Here is a 16273-nt window from a genome sequence, read left to right on the forward strand (position 1 = left end):
TGATCGGCTTCTGGAAAGCGCGCAAAAGCAAGCAAACTTTTAGCCCAACCGATAAACCATCTGTGCGCGACCGAGCGCTTCGTTGCGTTCCGACCCGAGTCGGGGCACGCCACGGGTGCACATACGTGATGCACACGTACGCGAGCAGCGCGACCGCGTCACGTTTCTTCGTGGCCAAGCCTGGCGCGCTAGCTACCGCCTACCGCTACCTCGCTCGCTCATGCGGCTTGCTTGCTTGGCTCTAGTTAGTAGTTTGGCGCCCGCGCGCACCAACCTTGACGTGAACGACTCTATCACACCTCATTAGCGCATATTAACCGCGTACTCTCTATATATAAAACGAGTACGTCCGCCAACGTGAAGGGAATTTTTAGCTCGTCATTAAGAGCGAAAGAAAGTTACTTGGAATTCTTTGGTTTGTTGTAATGACAATCACGAGAGAAGAAGCGGAGAGCAAGGAGATGGAGAGCCTACGGGTGCACGCCAGCGCGCTGCTCTCGCTGTCGTCGCCTGCAGCGTCGGCGTCGCAGCCGACGTCGTCGTCGTCGACGCCGGCGGGCAGGAGGGCGCTGGCGGCGGAGGGGGTGTTCGAGTGCAAGACGTGCAGCAAGCGGTTCCCGTCGTTCCAGGCGCTGGGCGGGCACCGGACGAGCCACACGCGGCTGCAGGCGAAGCTGCTGAGCGACCCCGCCGCGGCGGCGGCGGCGGCGGCCGAGAGGGACAGGGCACGCGTCCACGAGTGCGCCGTGTGCGGGGTCGAGTTCTCCATGGGGCAGGCGCTCGGCGGCCACATGCGCCGGCACAGGGGCGAGACGGGCACGACGACCGTCGTGCTCGCGGACGCCGACGACTCGGGCGGCGCCACCGTGCCGCAGCCGCCGGAGCCCATGCCGGACCTGAACTACCCGCCGCTGGAGGACGCCGGCGACGGCTCGGAGCCTGAGTTACTTAACCTTCTTGTATAAGTTGCATCGATAGATATACTTGTGAATTGAATTGGCGTCTGTACATAGATATGGTGGATGGATTCTTTACCAAATTTGATCGAAAAAAAGAACTAAATTTTGGAGCGTGATGATCATAGCATGTAAGTTGTAACAAGTGATTGTTAACTGTAAGATAGGAATTCTATTCATTTGTTCTCTTCTGTACAAAATTACAAATAGGTTGATTAATTAGTTGGTCGGTTGTGGTTGATTCTTTGTAAAATACCAATTTACTAGTATAAATATACTGACAGCTTATTGTTTCAATTGTTTTGCATCCTTGAAAAATCCTTGTTTCCATGATCGTAATAGGAAGTGTTCTTTCCCAACCCGCAAGAAAGTAAGAAACGGTCGATCAGAGAGGAAAAAGTGCGAAAACGCTAATCCATGGTTCCATTCCATGGAGGAGGTCAACATTTCCAGGCGTATCTGGACCTCCTAGAAGTCCAATCGTATTAGTCTGGGCTGTGAACCGATCTATTACAAACCGTGTGGGCTGTGAGCCCAAGTCACCAACTCATATTTTGTCACTTGGGCTAGACTATGTAACACTGACGCGAGCCCAATACACTAGAAGTCCAAGATTTTGATCAGTGCTTGTATTCCTAATAGATTACTTGCACACTCTCCAGAAATAGTTCTTTAGTACATAAATGATGCATTCATTCTCCAGAAAATGATATAACCCAAGACACCAGACAGTGGTCAGAGGCTAGTCACTAGAGGCATATACAGAACATAATTAATGGCTAACATATAGGAGTATAAATTTCGGAATTATCATCCCGTACAATAGGTAGTATGAGATCACCACACCGGCGCAAGCCTGAACCCAAGCCCAAACTCCTCATCCCCCGTGCCTTTTGCTCCCGTACTGCGCGTTCCCGCCGGAGATGAGGTAGGCGCCGCCGTCCTTCTTGCCCCTGGGCCTCCGCGGGATGCATCTGTCGTGCATGTCCACGGCCTCCGTCGACGGCTCCACCTTCTGCACCCTGCCATGCCGCGAGGCAGAGATAGCATACCATCATATCACCAACTCATCATCATCATATTCTCATCGTACTCCATGACGCCACACAGAGGCAGGCTAGCCTGGCTAGTAGTATTGGGTTCTTTTTAAGCAACGGCGAGCGCCGTGCAGCAGCAGATATGATGATAACTACGTTATCAGGTTCTGGGTTAGGGCTCTGGACCACGCTTAAAGCAGAGTTCAATGACTTCAAATTGCTGACAAAGGCTGGTGCTACTGCTGCTAGGAGCTCGCGTCATATTCATTAGTTACTCCGATCCCTCACCTCGTCACACACGTGATTGAGTGCGGCTTATCATTGACGCGATATGGCTCTCAACGAGCTAATCAAGGCTTTTCGATGAAGGCTCGCATGGATTAATTAGGGCGGGACGAGAATTCAAGCCCCGTCCCTGACATTCCCCATTCATCCCGTCGGCTCTGTGCGAGACAGCTCCGCGAGACCTACTTCCATTTATGAACGCAACCACTAATCAGGTACACTACTCCTCCTATCTTGCATGTACAGCAATGGCATTTGCAGAGGAGTTCAGTGCCGCACTAGCAATTCTTAACTGCCGCCACGGCAGTATGGTTCAATGCAACAGTACCAGTTCATGTGTTATTCCTTACAATACGACTCTACGAGAGATTTAGAGGCAACCATTCAACCAACCAAATGGAGTTCTAAACTGCTACGGCATGGTAACTAACTGGTCGTACCGATTTGGATACTGGCGTTGAACATTGATTTGCATTGATGTTTTGCGACTAATTAACCAGCTATGGATGGATTGGTGTACCTGTCGGCGTTGTAAGAGGATGACCGCCGGAGAACGGCAATGTCTTGGGACGTGTCGGCCGGCGACGAGCGCTTCGTCTCGACGAGGCTACCGCTGAAGTACTCCTTGTCCTCGACGATCTTTTGGCGGTAGTTCGGGATCTCGGTGGTGGTCGACGCGAGTGTAGGTGGGCGCGGTGGCCGTGGACGGTAGTGCGCGGCGGTGCGAGCCATCACCGGCGAGGCGAGCGTGCTCTTGACGGAGACGGACCCGCACGAGATGAGCTGCATGAGCACGGACGACGCCCTGGTCCTCCCGCCGCCGGTGACGGCCGCCATGACGCGTCCGTCCGCCTTGATCAGCGCCTCGAGCGTCTCGGGGCTCGTCGACGCCGTCGGCGGCGACGTCTCCTCTCTGCTCAGCTCCTCCTGCGCCGCCGCGGCCGCGGCGCGCTGGGCGTGTCTCTGGTGTCCACCGCGGCTGCTGCGGTAACCGTCCTCGGTCTGCGTCGCGGCGTCCGCGGCCGCCGCGGCGGGGTCCTCGGCCTTGTACACCCTGTACTCACAAAGCTCCGACGTGTTTATTCCCGCGCCCTTCTTTTGGCGCGCCTCGCCGGTGCCGTTCTCCCACCCGGGCGGCGAGGACGTGGCCGTCTCCTGCGAGCCCGAGGAGCAGGACGACGCGGCGGCCGCGTCGAGCAGCGGGAGCTGGATCGGGTGCAGCCGCTCCGTGCCCTTGAGCACGTACTCTCGCCCAGCCACCGGGTAGATGTAGTCGTCGTCCGCCAGGTCGTGCCACACGAACCCGTTCCGGTAGCTCCTGCAATATTGCCACAACATTGAGGACGATCCCATGGCCAATGCTCGCTTGCACCTCACCGGCAAGCAAGCCACAACAAGAACAAGTTCGTGAACAAAACTAACCTTTTGGACGCCCACGAGTACATGCGCGCCATCCCCTTGCCTCTGAGCGCGTCGAGCCGGTCGATCACATCTACGCACAGCAACGACGACGACGACGTCACGGAACGGCGGCGAATGCAGCAACAAAAACAAAAGAAAAACCGAAACGCGCGACGACGAGACGATCAAGCTGAGCACACGCACGTACCTCGGAGGTAGAGCCCGTCAGGTGAGGCGACGGCGACCTCCATGAAATGCGGGTGCTCGAGGTGCCCGTTCCTCGAGAGGTAGTACACGACGGCGGCCCTCGCCGGCCCCGGCCTTGGCCTTGGCGGCCGCGGCGGCGCCATGTCGGGGCACCTCGCCTCCTGCTGCGCCTCTCGCCACGGCAGCCGCTGCTGCTCCCCTTTCCCCCTGCTGCCAGCCACCACCACTGCCATCTTCGTCAACCTAACCTACCCTTGCTGGCTGCTGCTGCTGCCCCCAGCAAAAATCCCTGAGCTATATGCAGCGAGCTGCAATGCAAGGCTGCAGGCGTCGTCGTCACCGCTCAGCAGCTAGCGCTTAAAGGGCGCGAGTGCGACACAGGGGAAGGTGCAAAGGAGGGCGCAGCGGATGCAGTGATGAGTGGCATTCAAACGATGCCAGGACCAGCTCAGCTGTGAGAGAGCTGGGGCAGAGTGTGGGTTGATGGAGGCGAGAGCAGCGATATCAGAGGATTTGTAGTAATAGAAAAGCTTCACTAGCTCTCTGGTTAGTTGCTTTCTCCTTTAGGTTCTTGAAGTCAACACACTGCTGCATTGTGTATCACTACTGATGTATGGTAGACTGTCCTATTGTTAAGTACTGGTACCTAGAGCTTAATTACCGGTGATGTTGACTAGTAGTAGTACTAATTAAGGTGTTTGCAGTGTGGGGGTGAGACCAGTGGATTAAGGGTGGGTAATTATTGTGGGGGACTCTAGAGGGTGGTGAAATGGCAGCTGGTTCGGCGCTGCCAAAGCAGTTCTTTTAAGCGAAAACGTTTGACTAACGAGGCCCACACGTATGGGGCGCGGCGACGCTGACCAAGACTAGTCGCTGGGCCCGTATGTCAGTGAGCCAATCGAGGACTTCTCCCTCTCTCTTAAGACTCTTGCTAACGCTCTGTGAGTCCAACTCCCAGTGCACTGTAAGTCCTGGATGGTTTGTTAATCTGATTGCTGTCTCTTAATGCCTGATGTGTCCGTAGACAAATAAGCCGTGCATGTGAAGCCTTGGAGCACGGGTTGGGTTTCCCCGCTGATGCTGCGAGTATTAATATTTGGAAGCATTTGCGTGCATGGGAAGGCTGCAATCCCTGTCCTGTCCATTTGGGCCTCCTTCCAAGTCCCAATTAAACTCCCTGCCCCTCCCCTGCCCTGGTGCTTTGCTTTGCCATGGCACAGAGATCAGCGACGCGACAAGTGATACTAATCCCAGCCACGTGACAGGGACCATCCTGCTGATTAACACACAGCAGCGGCAAACACCGGGCGTTAACCTAACACGGGCCATTAAGCAGCGTGACCCACCACTGCGAGGCCCCACGCGTCGGCGAGACGGCTGCCTGCCGCTATCGCACGCGAAAGCAGAGGCGAGAGAGGTGTTTCGCTTCGTCAGGGTTTTGCAGCGGAGGAGGACAAGGGGGGAAGGCTCCACCGACTACGAGATGGCAAAATGGAGGGGGTGTGTAGCCTATGGCGCGGACAGCGAGACAGCACGGCGTACGCGCGCGAAACCGGAGTGGAGAGAGGAGGCTGCGTTTGCCTCACGGAGATGGGGGCGGTGCGGTGCGGTGGGTGCCCGCCACCGCCAGCGCCACACCTCGCCGCGAGCGTCGAGATCCGCGCCGGCCGGCGTCTCAGCTCGCGCTGCCGGTTTTCTTTTCACTCACATGCCGCGCTCCTGCGTCTCGATCCCGGCCGCAGCCTTCGCGCTTTGTTCTTTACCGCGCCCCGGTAATTGAAGCCTGCTGATTACTGGGGTCTACTACTCGTCTAGTACTCCTGATTACCGGACCAGTAATTCAGTACGGATTCTACTGATTCGTCTGAGGCCATGCGTGCCTACTGTCAGGTATGCAATCGATCCGGTCACGCAGCCGAGGTGTGTCGGAATTCGGAAGCGAGACGCGCGCAGCGAGCGACACCGTACGCACAGGTTCTCCTTTTAATATTTGCGTAGGTCGACGTCTGTCCGTATCGGTTCGTCGCACATGTCCCCGAACGTATTAGGTCGGGTCGGTCAGTGGCTCAGTGCGTAGGTGAAACGGGGGCTGGAAGCTTGTGCGGGTTGTGGGCTTGTGGCTGCCTGCACGGCACTGCGGATTGAATCGGGACCAGTGCGCGCGTTGAAAACATGAGACGTCTAGGTCACGAGGCCAAGAGGCGCCCCAGATCGACAAATCATCAGCGATTCGTGAACAACAAACAAACGTAACACCTTAACACGTCATGCAGTTTGCCGACGAATTTGAGCATGCATACGCATACGCTTCACTGCTGGTCCATAGCATAGAGATCATTCTTTCTCCTGTGCTGGTCAGGCACAGCTGTAATAACGGATGATAGTTCCAGCGCAAGAAAGATACTAATGCCGCGGGCGATAGGAGTACGTACGGTGCTACATACGGGTGTAGAACTAGCGTGTTTCTCGTGTCGAGCTCACCAAAACGACCTTTGTGCTTGTCCTGCCTGCTTCGCTGACCTGTATAGCTTGACCTTTAGAATCTCTCGTGTTTGCTTCGCTTGGCCCACAAGCTCACGGGCCTACGAAGGAGGGGGGGTTTAGTGAGGCCCACTGGGCCGAAAAGGCCGTCGGCGCGGGAGCACAAACCTAGCGGAGTGGACAGGTCCGAACCGAGTTCCACCTCCCAAACCCCTCAACCCTCGCCGCCGCCGCCGCTCGTCGCTCTGCTCCGCCGCAGACATGGGGAAGTTCCGCAAGCTCGGCCGCCACGCCGCCCACCGAGTATCCATGCTCAGGTACCATTTGGCCTCGATCCTTCTCTCTCGAGCGCGAGATCCGCATCTCTCTGTGTGTGTCGGAGTCATGGACATGTCTGTTCGGCAGGACGATGGTGTCGCAGCTCGTGAAGCACGAGCGAATCGAGACCACCGTCGCCAAGGTACGTACTCTCTCCTTTCCGCCTAGGATCTGGTCGAACACCTTGTAGAGTGGGGGCGCCTCGGATTTATGTGCTGGGAGTCGTGGTTGATTCCAGGCGAAGGAGGTGCGGCGCAAGGCGGATCAGATGGTGCAGCTCGGGAAAGAGGTAAAAACTGCTACCTGTAAAACATTCTCCTGTTGCCATAGAACTATAACCTGAAAAAAATTACTGTTTAGTGCCATCCATGAACCTATGTAGAGCTTTGGATTGCCGCTTTTTTTTTTGCACAACCGCGCACACAGTTCTGTAGTACGAGTAACTAGTAAGCATGGATGAGTACTTGATTAGTTCCATGAGCGTGACATTTTGTTTACTGTTAAATTTCGTACAAGAGATGAATTGACTATTGAGGGATGTAGGGATGTGTCCTCACAAGAATGGCAGTATGGAAACAATTTACTCTCTCCATCTTGAAATATAATCATTTCTGATTTTGTCCTAACTCAAACTATCCTAAGTTTGACCTTATAGAAAGAAAGCAACAATATCCACGATATCAAATGAGTATCATTAGATCCATTATGAAATATATTTTCATACTTTACCTATTAGACATGGTAGTAGATGTTAATATTCTTCTCTATACACTTGATCAAGAACAAAATTAGAAATGCTTATATTTTGGGACGGTGTGAGTAATGTTTTACATCGTGGTTTTAATCAGATTCAAATGAGTTTTCTACTTTTGTATTTTATTTTCTCTCTTCGTTATGAGATGGTTGAAATGTTCAAGTCATATAGCTAATCAATGATTGGTTGTCTGATAAATTGTCTCAAGTTTCTGTTACATACTAGGCGATCCATCTGAATGATGTCTTCTTGTTTTGGAGTCGATGCTACATAAGCCTTCCTGTGATTGTGCCATTCTGCATGTTACCTTAAACGTCTTTTGATCTGGCTGGAATGTTGCATTGATTTATTTAAGTCTATTCTTAAAGGTATTCGTCCAGAAACTTATCTTTTATTTGCATAAATTATAGGGCACATTGGATGCAGCAAGACGTGCTTCTGCTTTTGTTCGGGGAGATGATGTTGTTCATAAGCTATTTACAGAGCTAGCCTACCGTTACAAGTAAAACTCCTTCATGTGTTGTGTATCAATTTGATTTGTTTCTACCACTGTTTAAAAATATGTCATGTTAGCATCTCACATAAGGAATAAAGTAAAATGCCTACCATGGTCTTTGTACAATGCATCTAAAAGGTGTAGGATTTTATGCATCACAAAATTGTAATACTAGAACGCTATGTACTGGTAGCATAGGGTCATAATATTTTTAGGTCGATCCTAATGATTCTTTTGTCCCTTTTGAATTTAGGAACCGAGCTGGTGGGTACACCAGACTATTGCGAACTAGGATACGAGTTGGTGATGCTGCACCGATGGCATACATTGAGTAAGCTGCTCTTATGATTTTTAAAATGGAAAATTGATCAGTGACCTTTCCATTGGGTTATTAGTCAGTTTTTTTTTTTGCGGGGAATTAGTCAGTTTTGTTATTCGCTTACTTTTACTTTGTGTTTGCTATTAAAAAATTACTACCATGCCACCGACTTGTTTTTGCCCCTGCTTCACGTGGAACAATCGACTGGTTGAGTATAAAATTCAGCATCATGCAGTGTTTTTTAAATGAAAGAAGCTAGCGTGCTAAAAGCATCTTCAAACCATGCAAAGTTTTTTTTTTCTAAAATGCTGAGTTTTAGCTGGCTGTGCCAGAAATATATCATCATATCAAATTCCCAGAAATCATAACTTGCTGTTTTGCAGCCCAAGTCACTCACTGTCTTCATCTGCAGGTTCGTTGATAGGGAAAATGAACTTCGAGAAGCCAAACCTGCAACACCACAGCCACCTCAACGGTCTCCTCTTGATCCCTGGGCCAAGTCTCGTGCTAGCCAACAGTGGGCGGGACCTAAAATCAGCGAGGGCTCTAGAAAAGAAGGCTTATGAAAATAATATTCATGTGTTGAGTTCCTTGAGACTGTATTCAATTTTCTGTACTAGGCTATGAGGCACCAGCTTGTCATTTTGGAGGAGTTTTGTCACGAGATATATTGTCAATAGAATAATTTGAACTTGGCTGCTTACTTTTAACAAAGCCTGATGCCCTCATGAGATGTGTATCATGTATGACTGCAAATCATTCATTGAGATATGAAATGCAGAATTATCCATACCTGTATTATTCCCGGAAGAATATCGGTGGAGTACTGGATTTCCTATAGCTGATGTATATGAGTCCCCCTTGCCAATTCGTGATTGGGTTAGATGCTATTCGTTCTGGCTATTGTGTGTACACTGTATACATGTTTCTTTTCTGTAGACTGTAGCTACTGACTTCCTACATGTCCGGATCCTCTGACGTACTTTATTCTACGTCAGAGGGACGTTCGACCATGGATCGCCGTTCCTTGCGCATCCGACGGCAACAACCGTTTCAGTCTCGTCACTTGTCTCAGGCCTCACAACGCAATGTCTTTGCCTGCTCTCCAGCCCATTCATTGATAGGGACAGCAGTGCTGCGCCAGCCGCCGGAGAGCTCAGGCCGCCGCACACTGCCGCCAGCGGGGAGGTCGGACTAGGACGCGGTGCTAGCGCCGTCCGCCGGCGAGGTCGAGGGCGACGGCTACGCCCGCCTTGGTGTTTGCTGTTTGTCCCATCGCACAGAGACTGCTGTTCTCGGAACCGTCGCCGGCGAGGTTGGATTGGAATCGATCTGTAGCCGACCGAACTTCCATCATCAAGTTGCCTTTTCTCATGGAAGAGGCAGCTGGTTGAAAATCTTGCTAAGGCATTCGTGTTGTCATTAACTTGTCCCAGAAACTACAAGTAACCTGAAGAATAAAATTCAGAGCTAACCAGAAGAAAAGAAACCAAAACTTTGCCAACAGATTCACAGTAGAATGCGACATAACAAGTCTACAATTGCAATAAGAAAATACCAAAGAAGATGGTTTTTTTCCTTGAAGAAGAGATCAATCGAGTGCAGATGTTAACCAAGTAAAGAAATCTCATGGCATGAAATGAAGAGAAGATGAGTAACTTTTCTGTTCTATTTGTTCCCCGTATAGCTCTCCGACGACGGTTCCGACAACAGCAGCCGCTGAGTGGAGCCATCGCCCTCGACCTCGCTGGCGGACAGCGGTAGCACCGCGTCCCAGTCCGACCTCCCCGCCGGCTTCAGCGTGCGGCGGCCTGAGCTCCTAGGCGGCTGGTGCGGCGCCGCTGCCCCTATTAACGAATGGGCCGAAGAGCAGGCAGGGACATCGCGCTTGCGGGGCCTGAGACAAGAGACGGGACTGAAACGGTTGTTGCCGTCGGATGCGCAAGCAACGACGATCTATGGTCGAACGTCCCTCTGACATAGAATAGATTACGTTAGAGGATCCGGTTCCATGTTCAGGAGATGTTGTCATTTTCGGAAGTCACAAGCAACACAACCAAAAAAAAGCAAAAGTATGTACGGAGTAGATGCTAGCAGCAGTGGGGAGATCATTCTCAAGCAAGAATTCCAAAATATAGCGACTCTGGATCAGATTTAGTGCATCTTCCATAGGATTATGATGTGTCTCATCTAATTCTTAGTTATTATATTTTGTGACGTGGTAATATTTATTATGTTTTGAATAAATACAAAATTCTTCAAGATAGGAGCAAACCCTGTAACCTGCTAGTAGTCTGCAGCACCAACGTTCTCTTCGGCCGATTCGGCGATTGCATCAGACTGACCAACAAGATACAGAAATCCTCATCAACCACATCCAAAGCGGCAAAGCTCGTCCGCTCCAAAAGGCCCGACTTTCCTGCGATCAGATGCAGCACCTTGGGGGTTCCCTGAGGACCCTGACCTAGCCCACGGCACAGCTGGTGGTGCCGTTCACACGGTTCCCTGGATCCGCCCACAATCTGCTCGACGAAATGCCGCACCGGGACGTCGTCTCGGCCACGGCGGCCATTGGCGCGCTCACCCGCAGCGGCCGGCACCGGGACGCGGTCGCCCTCTTCTCCGGCATTCTTGGGGACGGCATCGTGCCCAACGAGTTCACCTTCGGCACCATCCTGCAGTCGGCGAGCGCGCTGCGCGACCTTCGCGTCGGTGCGCAGCTCCACGCCTGCGTCGCCAAGCTTGGCCTCTGTTCCAACGTCTTCGTCGGCAGCGCTCTCGTCGACCACTACGCCAAGATGGGCTCCGTGAGGGAAGCCCAGGGCGCGCTGCAGGACACCCGCGAGCCGAACGTCGTCTCTTACACCGCGCTCATTGCGGGGTTTCTGAAGAATGGGATGTCTGGGGATGCAGCCCGGCTGTTCCGGTGCATGCCGGAGAGGAATGTGATTTCTTGGAACGCCATGATCGGCGGATCCAGCAAGGCAGGACTCAACGAGGAGGCAGTCAATCTGTTCCTGGAGATGTGTCGGGAAGGCGTCAGGCCGAACGAGAGCACGTTTCCCTGCTTGCTCACTTCCGTTGCCAATGCAGGGGCGCTCGGCGTTGGCAGAAGCATCCATGCTTCTGCTATCAAGTTCTTGGGTAAGCTTGATGTTTTTGCGGGCAATTCTCTTGTCAGCTTCTATGCTAGATGTGGCAGTTTGGATGACAGCGTCCTGGCGTTCAAAAAGATCAAGAACAAGAACGTGGTGTCCTGGAACGCGTTGATCTGCGGATATGCGCAAAATGGGAGGGGGGAGGAGGCTTTGGATGCCTTCAGGAGGATGAAAGCTACAGGCTTGAAGCCGGATCGTGTTACTCTTCTTGGCTTGCTGTTTGGTTGCAACCATGCTGGTCTGGTTGATGAAGGTTACTCATTGTTCAGGACTGCCGAGATGGAGCAGCCGGGTGTATTGAGACCTGAGCACTATGCTTGTGTGGTTGATCTCTTCTCCAGGGCTAAGCGATTTGATGATGCCAAGCGGTTTCTTGAGAACCTTCCCTTCGAGCCAGGCATTGGATTCTGGAAGTCGTTGATAGGAGGGTGCCAGATTCACTGGAATAGGGAGCTGGCTAAGAGTGTCGCGAAGCATATTCATGCACTGGATCCTAAGGATACTTCTTCATACATCCTTCTATCTAATGTTTACTCTGCAGCAGGAAGCTGGCAGGATGTGTCAATGATCAGAAGGGAAATTAAAGAAAAGGGACTGAAGAGGATCACTGGTTGCAGTTGGATTGAGGTCCAGAACCAGGTTCATGTCTTCTTCAATGGAGACCGCAGACATCCAAAGAGTGATGATATTTACATGATGCTTGAATCTTGTCTGAATAGCGAGGAAGATGAGGACTGCCTTGTATGATTATCAGACACCATAAAAAAGACAGCTCGAGGAATGGCATTCCAATGAAAGCTTTTTCGGATCTTGAGATAAATATAAAGTTCTGGGCACATGTACAGCAAGCTTGTCTTTGCATATCAAGTATTTGCTTAAAGATTAAACTATGAGCCCTAACAGCATTAGCAAGAAATACTGAAAGTCTGAAACAGACCTCATAAGATTTAAGCATGGTACCTGGTAACCTGGAGATGAACAGAAATGACCACATGCAACTCTCAACTCTGGATCTGTTGTGGTGCTGACCATTTTCTTTATTTTTTGCCTCACATGATTGGCTTCTTGCACAAAGGGAAAATTGATCATATGCTACAAATACTGTCAAAATTGAATTGTTAGCGATAGAACTTTCCTGTTCAAATTTTTTTTTGAATGGAACCAGCACGTGAGTGTGCTTTTTTTTTTTTCCTGTTCAAATTGAAATTCCTTTGGATGAGAAAACATATTCAATCATACCGAGTGCAGAATTGCAGACTAGGAGTCTAGGACCATCAAGCTCTAGCCTCAAATGGTTTAATAGTAGACACTACACAAAGGATAGATTGTGTAGTGTGTACAAAATCACCATAATACTGGTGTCTTTTGATTTAAACTTGTTTAAATCGCAAATCAAACGTTAGCGCTGAAAACATCAGTGAAAGGAAACTGATCTGACCACATCAACACTTGCAAAACCATGACATGAGATGAGACCAAGGATACACTTCTAAAGGCCTGTAGAGTACTTAACATGTGTTCAAAACATTCTATATTATTCTGTAATCTAAATCCCATAAATTCGGTATTATTCACTCTGATACATCACAAACTTTTTCCACTGATACAAATTACAAAATCCTCCATAGGTAGCCTCTGCGGTCACTCATTTGACATTTCCTGCAGCCCGTTCAAAGCACAAACCACAAATTCACAGGAATTCAAGCACCAAGAGAAACACATTGAAAGTTGTGATAAGATCAGCGATTCATTTATAGCGAATTTCACCGATACTACATTGTTCCATGTGGGAAATCTAAGAGCGCTCTAAATAAACATCAGAACAGATAAACATCCAACGAACATGAACAGATCACGCGTCTTAAGACGACGTGAACTTGGTGACGGCCTTGGTGCCCTCAGAGACGGCGTGCTTGGCGAGCTCGCCGGGGAGGACGAGGCGCACCGAGGTCTGGATCTCGCGGGAGGTGATGGTCGGCTTCTTGTTGTAGCGGGCGAGACGGGCGGCCTCCTGGGCGAGCTTCTCGAAGATATCGTTGATGAACGAGTTCATGATCGACATGGCCTTGGACGAGATCCCGATATCGGGATGCACCTGCTTGAGGACCTTGAAAATGTAGATCTTATAAGTTTCGACGCTCTTCTTGGCCTTCTTCTTCCCCTTCTTCTCGCCGCCGCCCTCCTTGGCGCCCGGCACCCGCTTCTCGGCCTTGGGCTTCTTCTCCGCCTTCTCCTCCACCGGCTTCTTCTCCGCGGGCTTCTTCTCCGCCTTGGGCGCCATCGGGAATTCGCTGGAGATGAACCGCGACGACGACGACGACGACGACGACGAGAGGATTTGGGATTTGGAGGCGAGAGGTGGATTGGATTTGATTTGCTTTCGCCGTGTGGGGAATTAGGATGGGGCAGGTGGGGTGGGGATATATAGGAGTGTGGGGAGGGACGTGATTGGTGGGTTGGGTGGTGGCGCGGATCGATGAGGTGGCGGGGCTCGCCGCCGTTGGATTCGTTGTACGGCTGGATCTTGACGCGCCCCGGCGTGGGGATCCGTGATGTGGCGGCTCCGTGGGTGGGGTTAGGCGGTAAGCTGGAGTTTGGGAAGCGAAATGCAAGCGGGAAACCCGTGTTTTGGCCAAAGGGAGGAGGCGATTCGAGTTGGAATTTTTCAGGGGATTTTGGCGGGCCGCGCACGGCCCACGACGAGCATTGGGCCATAGGCGGGGGGAGACCAACCGCCGCTGGGAAGATGGTCGATCCGCCGGCCGCCGGCCGCCGGCCATCCCTGGCCGCTCGCTTCTCCGCCGGCTTACTTGCCGGCCGGTACGATCCATCCCTACTTTCTCCGTATCCACTCTACATCTCTACAGCCAGGGCCACGCCCATCGCTGGATCTCCTTCTGCGAAGATCTGGTTTAGATCTACCGGTGGCCTGACCTAGATTTGTTGAATCGATCTAACACCCCCCTGATCTGATGGTAAAGCTTTTATCGGTTGTCTGGATAATCGTTTAGATGCTGTCAACACGCTATTTGTAGGGTTCGTGGCATAGTTGTTGATTTGAGTGAGTTTCGGTCATTTGGGTGCTATGGAATCGTGCTGGTATTACTTAGAACGGAGCGCTGAGTTTGATCTGACACGAAAATTAACCTAGGCCCGGTTGGACCTGGTAATTGCAGGTTTGCAGCGCACATGAGCATGAGATTGAGGCTCATGGCATATGGCTGTATCACAAATTCACAAATATTTGCTTTGCTTTTTCACAACAATGAGTTGCTGCTGCATGCATTTTAGTTCTCCCAGCAAACCAAAACAGTACTATCTCATCAGCTGCTATGCTTTGCTAGCCGTTAGCATGGAATGATTGTAGTGACAACTTTTTTTTTGGGGGCATATATGTTCCTTATTTCAGTTATTGAGTTTGGTTACCTTGCCGATTTCACTTACTACTTGTTTGTCATGTACCATCAACATACCTTTACTGGATACAGAAATATTTGTTTGTGTATAGTGCTGGTGAGACTTACTCCCTCCGTTCCATAAAAAACCAACCTAGTACTGGATGTGACACATCCTATTACAACGAATCTGGACATACATCTGTCCAGATTTGTTATACTAGAATATGTCACATCCAGTCCTAGATTCACTTTTTTTGGGACGGAGGGAGTATCTTTTAGGAATTGAGAGAAATTCACCTACAGTTTAACATGTTGCACAGTTGTGCATCCTTGTCATCCTGTGCTGTTTAATGTTTATTTATGTTGTTTGACAGTTATTTTTCTTTCAGTTTCGACAGTCTACTGTTGATGTTTGTTACCTGTATATATATAACTATGTAACTATCTCCCAAATCTTAATAAAATTGGATGGCCCTTCCTTCGGCCACCCTGGCAAAATAATGTTTATCTAGTCTGTAATTTTAAAACGTCTGTAAGTTGAAGAGTATGCATTTCCTTTTGTTTCCTCCCTATAGAAACAGTTCAATGCATACCCTTTATCCATAGTTATTACATTTTGCTTCAGTTCTTGGATGTTACTAATGCTAGCTAGAACTTATTTGCATTGGCCTTGTTAGTTGTTTCCTCTGCCTCTTGAAAGCTAGGACATGGATGCAGATGGCTTTTATGTATCAAAATTTAATTGTGTATGCAAGCCAACAACGATCATATAGCGAAGTGGATATCGCGTTAGATTCCGAATCTAAAAGTCGTGGGTTCGAATCCCACTATGATCGATTTCCCTTGGCTTTTATTTTTCCTTCTTGTTTCTGGTGTTTTGTTTTCAGCTGACAGGGACATATTGGCATCATCCACAAGGGCACGAGGTATTCAGAGTTCACTTTTGAATATGGTTGGTCCCAGAACTTTGCTGCCTTTGGAGAGGATTGGCACGGAGTGCAGAGTTCTGCTCATTTCTAACTCTTGGGAGTCTTACCATCCGGTTTTACCAGCTGCAACCCTGCAAATATATACAAGCTTGCATGCTTGGAACTTCATGGCTTATCGATTTGCCTTCTGTAATCTGCTGGTAGCAATTGTGATCTTTCTTTTTACCGGAAATGGGACCATCCAAGCAAGGTTTGCTCGACGATGGTCCATCAGCATTATCCAAAACATGAGGCTGTGGCGTGGTGTGGTTGCTAGTTTCAGAAAATCTTTTTACGTTCTACCTGTGAGACCATAGTAGATTCAATCCAGAGTTATTGTGTTCGTATGCGTTGCGTGGAGAAAACATCCGATATATATATTTGTCTGTGGTAGCTTGATTTTGGAAAATTTGCTAGAACAAAAAAGGGATGTATATCATGCGGCGTAGATTCAGTATCAGGAAACCCTTTTTTTTTTTTTTTTTGAGAACTGCA

The 16273-nt window shown here is 50.2% G+C and overlaps 5 protein-coding genes and 1 non-coding gene across 7 annotated transcripts; 4 read left to right on the forward strand and 2 right to left on the reverse strand.

Moving 5' to 3' along the window:
• Positions 1-358: 358 nt before the first annotated feature.
• LOC127759946 (zinc finger protein ZAT12-like) lies at positions 359-1253 on the forward strand. The gene has a single exon (XM_052284159.1). The coding sequence runs from the start codon at positions 426-428 to the stop codon at positions 963-965; it is 540 nt and encodes a 179-aa protein (XP_052140119.1). The 5' UTR covers positions 359-425; the 3' UTR covers positions 966-1253.
• Positions 1254-1557: 304 nt separating this feature from the next.
• Positions 1558-4402, reverse strand: LOC127764231 (protein SOSEKI 5-like). Its single transcript, XM_052289084.1, has 4 exons — positions 3888-4402; positions 3701-3770; positions 2799-3596; positions 1558-1978 (listed from the first exon to the last, which is right to left on the reverse strand). The coding sequence occupies exons 1-4, from the start codon at positions 4117-4119 to the stop codon at positions 1834-1836; spliced, it is 1245 nt and encodes a 414-aa protein (XP_052145044.1). The 5' UTR covers positions 4120-4402; the 3' UTR covers positions 1558-1833.
• Positions 4403-6513: 2111 nt separating this feature from the next.
• LOC127766823 (uncharacterized) lies at positions 6514-9157 on the forward strand. Of its 2 annotated transcripts, XM_052291981.1 has the most exons (6): positions 6527-6684; positions 6773-6827; positions 6924-6974; positions 7850-7941; positions 8189-8266; positions 8667-9157. In XM_052291981.1, exons 1-6 carry the CDS (start codon positions 6629-6631, stop codon positions 8818-8820), a joined length of 486 nt encoding a protein of 161 aa, XP_052147941.1. In that variant the 5' UTR covers positions 6527-6628; the 3' UTR covers positions 8821-9157. The 2 variants fall into 2 exon arrangements, with proteins under 2 accessions (XP_052147949.1, XP_052147941.1); XM_052291989.1 differs by lacking the exon at positions 8189-8266 and having other exon boundaries at positions 6514-6684.
• Positions 9158-10515: 1358 nt separating this feature from the next.
• Positions 10516-13094, forward strand: LOC127769580 (pentatricopeptide repeat-containing protein At5g42450, mitochondrial). The gene has a single exon (XM_052295177.1). The coding sequence runs from the start codon at positions 10789-10791 to the stop codon at positions 12157-12159; it is 1371 nt and encodes a 456-aa protein (XP_052151137.1). The 5' UTR covers positions 10516-10788; the 3' UTR covers positions 12160-13094.
• Positions 13095-13140: 46 nt separating this feature from the next.
• On the reverse strand, positions 13141-13819 carry LOC127769598 (histone H2B.11). The gene has a single exon (XM_052295198.1). The coding sequence runs from the start codon at positions 13691-13693 to the stop codon at positions 13274-13276; it is 420 nt and encodes a 139-aa protein (XP_052151158.1). The 5' UTR covers positions 13694-13819; the 3' UTR covers positions 13141-13273.
• Positions 13820-15573: 1754 nt separating this feature from the next.
• TRNAR-CCG (transfer RNA arginine (anticodon CCG)) lies at positions 15574-15646 on the forward strand. The gene has a single exon. It is a non-coding gene; the product is annotated as a tRNA-Arg (tRNA).
• Positions 15647-16273: the final 627 nt, after the last annotated feature.

This window comes from Oryza glaberrima, chromosome 1 (genome assembly GCF_000147395.1).
Source record: "Oryza glaberrima chromosome 1, OglaRS2, whole genome shotgun sequence".
Classification (NCBI taxonomy): domain Eukaryota; kingdom Viridiplantae; phylum Streptophyta; class Magnoliopsida; order Poales; family Poaceae; genus Oryza; species Oryza glaberrima.